General features: G+C 31.4%; 1 protein-coding gene across 1 annotated transcript; it reads right to left on the bottom strand.

Moving 5' to 3' along the window:
• Positions 1-414: 414 nt before the first annotated feature.
• LOC145039840 (ribonuclease 3-like protein 3) lies at positions 415-1,866 on the bottom strand. The gene is made up of 3 exons (XM_078987845.1): positions 1,438-1,866; positions 1,057-1,203; positions 415-875 (listed from the first exon to the last, which is right to left on the bottom strand). Exons 1-3 carry the CDS (start codon positions 1,864-1,866, stop codon positions 600-602), a joined length of 852 nt encoding a protein of 283 aa, XP_078843971.1. The 3' UTR covers positions 415-599.
• Between the last annotated feature and the right edge of the window lie 1,736 nt (positions 1,867-3,602).

Genomic DNA, 3,602 nt, shown 5'->3' on the forward strand with positions numbered 1-3,602 from the left:
AGGAGTTTAACCTATTTGTACATTCTGTGAAACCTAATAAAGCCACATAAGTTAGTGCTCTTTTTATGCTTGGAGGGTTGTTACAAGCAAAGACATAGGTATATCATCAAGAACCAGAATCAAATAAGTTCTTTCATTGGTACATCACTGATATCTTTCACAATATGCGACAAACGTATTTGGAAACTTAATAGGTAAAAAAGGAAATATGTACATGGAATGCAATGATGGATACTTTAATTTAGCTTCACATGGAGATTGAAGGGTGTCATCCAAATTAGCCATATTAATCTTTGATAACAAATGCTAGAAGTAAATTAGAGTAAAGAAAAAAAAGAATATAATCAACCCACAAATGGCATTCAACTCTTATAGTAAGAAAAGTCACAAGAAAGTAAATATGAACTCATGAAAGAAACATGGTTGCCATAATAGGAAAAAGGCATGGAGTCAATCAAGAAAGAAACAATAAAGCAGACAGATTAAGAAATCACTCACTTCGTTCCAAAATAAATGAGCTTTTTCCCTTGGTAAATTAACAAAGGCAAAAAAAAGCTCATTTAATTTGATACAAAAGGAGTAATGGTGATTCATGTTGATTAACCTCCATTTCCACCATCTTTCTTCTCAAAAAGAAAAAGATTATTGTATGCATCATCTTTTGCTCTGTTCACTGCAATCACCTTCTTCAACTTGTATTTTCCCCTTCCAATCAACTCATTCTCTATGTAAATTTCAATTTCCCCTGTTTTACTCCACAAATCTTTCTCTTGTGCTTTCACCCCCATCTTCTGACAAGCTTCATTGAATTTTGCTACAGGATGCAGCTTCAAGTTTTCCGGCGTAATTAGGGGTTGTAACAACCGCTCCACCACCTGAAAAAAACCCCAAGATTTGAGTTTACACCACCATCACTATCACCATTCATAAAGACAATATATATATATATATATATATATATATATATATTCTACAACTTCTAACCCATCATGAGAAGGGGACCTAAGAATAGAAACCAAGAAATTTTGATGGATGCAACTGCAAGTAATTAATTACCTCCCATGTGGAATCCATTGACGAGTCTGTATCGATGAAGATGGCACCGATTAGTGACTCCAAAAGATCAGCAAGCACTTTGGGTGGATCAATCATACCGTGTGAATGCGATGGGTATTGTTCGATCCCTTCCATGAATTCTTGGATCTGATCACTCTCAAAAAAACTATCAGAATCGAATCACTCAAATTTGTAATTAAGAACAGTTGAACAAAAATATAAAAAGTGATATAAGATTATTCGATCAAATTTGTGAATATTCATCTCTGATAACGAAAAACATCATTAACGATTAGTTGGAGAAGTAGTCATGAACATCTCGTGCGATTGAGATCTATTTAGCAGATAAATCATGGAGCAGAAATTGAAAACGAAAATTACCTGTCGTTGAAGAAGAGGTTTCTGGTGGCGAAGAAACTTATGCAAATTGTATTTCAACGCCGCCCTTGCTAGTGCCTCCGTGTCAACATTGGCGGCACGTAACCGAGTCAACTCACCAGGAGCCATATCAGGATACGAAAAATAATGTAGCTTAGCAATTAAATGATTCAAAACTGAGTCGCCTAAGTACTCAAGTCGCTCGTAAGATTTGCAGTCATCGGCTTTGTAAGAACCATGAGTGAAAGCCTCCTTCAGTAACTCCTTGTTTCTAAAACTGTATCCCATCACTTCCTCTACCTCCGCCAAACTAGGTAGCGGCACATGTGAAGATTCTGACTCCTTCACAGATTCTGAATCAGGTTCTTTCAGAACTTGCTCTACCAAATCATGGTTTTTCAGTGACACGACAATATCTTGATCTTCTTCCATGGCTTTCGGGTTTTTGAATCACTTTTTTTATAGGATTCGAGGAATATGATTTCGGAGACGAAATCAAGAGAGAGAACTTTTGGAGAGAGGTTTTTTTTCTTTCTTGTTGCAGATGATTTGGTTATGGACGAAATTTTGAGGTTTGACTGTGTAACTTGCGAGAGACGTGACGGTGACTCTTGCGATAAAATCATGACAAATATTTATAAGGATATCAATTTTTATCGACATGACTTTGTTTCAAGTCTTTTTTTAATAATAATAATTACAACAAATATTGTTAATAGGTAATCAATTTGTGTATTTATGGTATAGATCGTGAGATACATTAAAATCCAGGATATCGTCATGTTTACCAATCTTTTATTTTTTTATTTTTATTTTTAAATACATTTTATACAAATGTTATATTCATTTTCTAGGAAACTAAAATGATGAATTTTAATATATTTATTTTTACAATTTTTTAGTGTACACACACACACATATATATATATATATATATATATATATATATATATATATATATATATATATATATATGTGTGTGTGTGTGTGTGTGTGTTTCTGATGCACTTTAGGCTCCTTTTAAGTTTTACCTTTCCCTCACATACACCGCCCAACCTAAAAACGAAAATTAGGTAAGGTTAGATCAATATAATATTTAAGTTCACTAAAATCCCATTAATAGAGATCTCATGACATAAACAAGTTTTCAATAAATATTATCAAATGATCAATCTAATTATGTCTTACTATTTTTTTTTTTCGATTTAATAACCGTTTGTCCAAAATAAACCACCTTTTCAGAAATTGCTTTAAGATAGTTTTTAACAAATATATGGAGTTTTTTTTTAATATTTTAAAAATAACTTGAAGTTTTAATTATATATATTATTTTTTTAACATCTTCCGTCCACTTATTTGGTTAAAAGATATTTATGTGTCAACTCTAGATATTGATAGGTATAACTCTTTAGTATATTCTTTTTTTTCTTTTAGTTATATTTTTAAATATCCATTTATGTCATTTTATATTGCAAACTAGTTTATGAATTATTTTTTACCAAATATTATTAATCTACAAACTAACTTATGAACTTATGAAAAGTTAGCTTTTCCGCTACTTTTCCAAACAAACCCTTAGTGACAAAATCGAATCCGCAAATAATTCGCATATCTCACTAAACTCGTAAAATAACTCTTATTAATATTTCTTAAAGCTTTAACCTTATTTTCTTTGTAACAGACTCTCTGCAACTACCCTCGATTCTTCACATACATTATTGATGTCATGCTTAACTAAAATGAATTTTCTAATATGTACCCTAAGAGTAGGAGTGATCGTAGTGCGGTTCGATGCAGTTATTGGTTAAAACCTCACAAATAACTGCAAATGCGGTTAATCCATTTTCAAAACTGCTTGGTGCGGTTAGGCGGTTAATTTTGCGTTGCATTTTTTTGTGTTTCGGTTATTAACCACATGCATTTGATGCAGTTATTTTGTGTGGTTTTTAACCACACTTTAGAGTAAAAATATTTTTAAGAGTTTAAACATATAAAAGTTAAACATAAGAAAAAATCAACAATTTTGTCTTTTAGAATTTTATCATACTTTCATCAATGAGATCTTATTTTTAATATTTAATATCTTATTAATAATTAATAAAAAAAATGTATATAACATATGCGGTGTCATGCAGTTTTTTATGGTTTTGAAAACTAATAACCGCATC

This window comes from Lactuca saligna, chromosome 4, assembly GCF_052625555.1.
Source record: "Lactuca saligna cultivar CGN05327 chromosome 4, ASM5262555v1, whole genome shotgun sequence".
Lineage (NCBI taxonomy): Eukaryota > Viridiplantae > Streptophyta > Magnoliopsida > Asterales > Asteraceae > Lactuca > Lactuca saligna.

Bases quoted from the DNA above. Each gene is read 5' to 3' on its own strand.
- LOC145039840 (XM_078987845.1), bottom strand. From the start codon at position 1,866: ATGGAAGAAGATCAAGATATTGTCGTGTCACTGAAAAACCATGATTTG. The intron at 1,204-1,437 runs GTAATTTTCGTT...GAGAGTGATCAG, and splicing joins AACCTCTTCTTCAACGACAG to ATCCAAGAATTCATGGAAGG. The intron at 876-1,056 runs GTAATTAATTAC...GGTTTTTTTCAG, and splicing joins CAATGGATTCCACATGGGAG to GTGGTGGAGCGGTTGTTACA.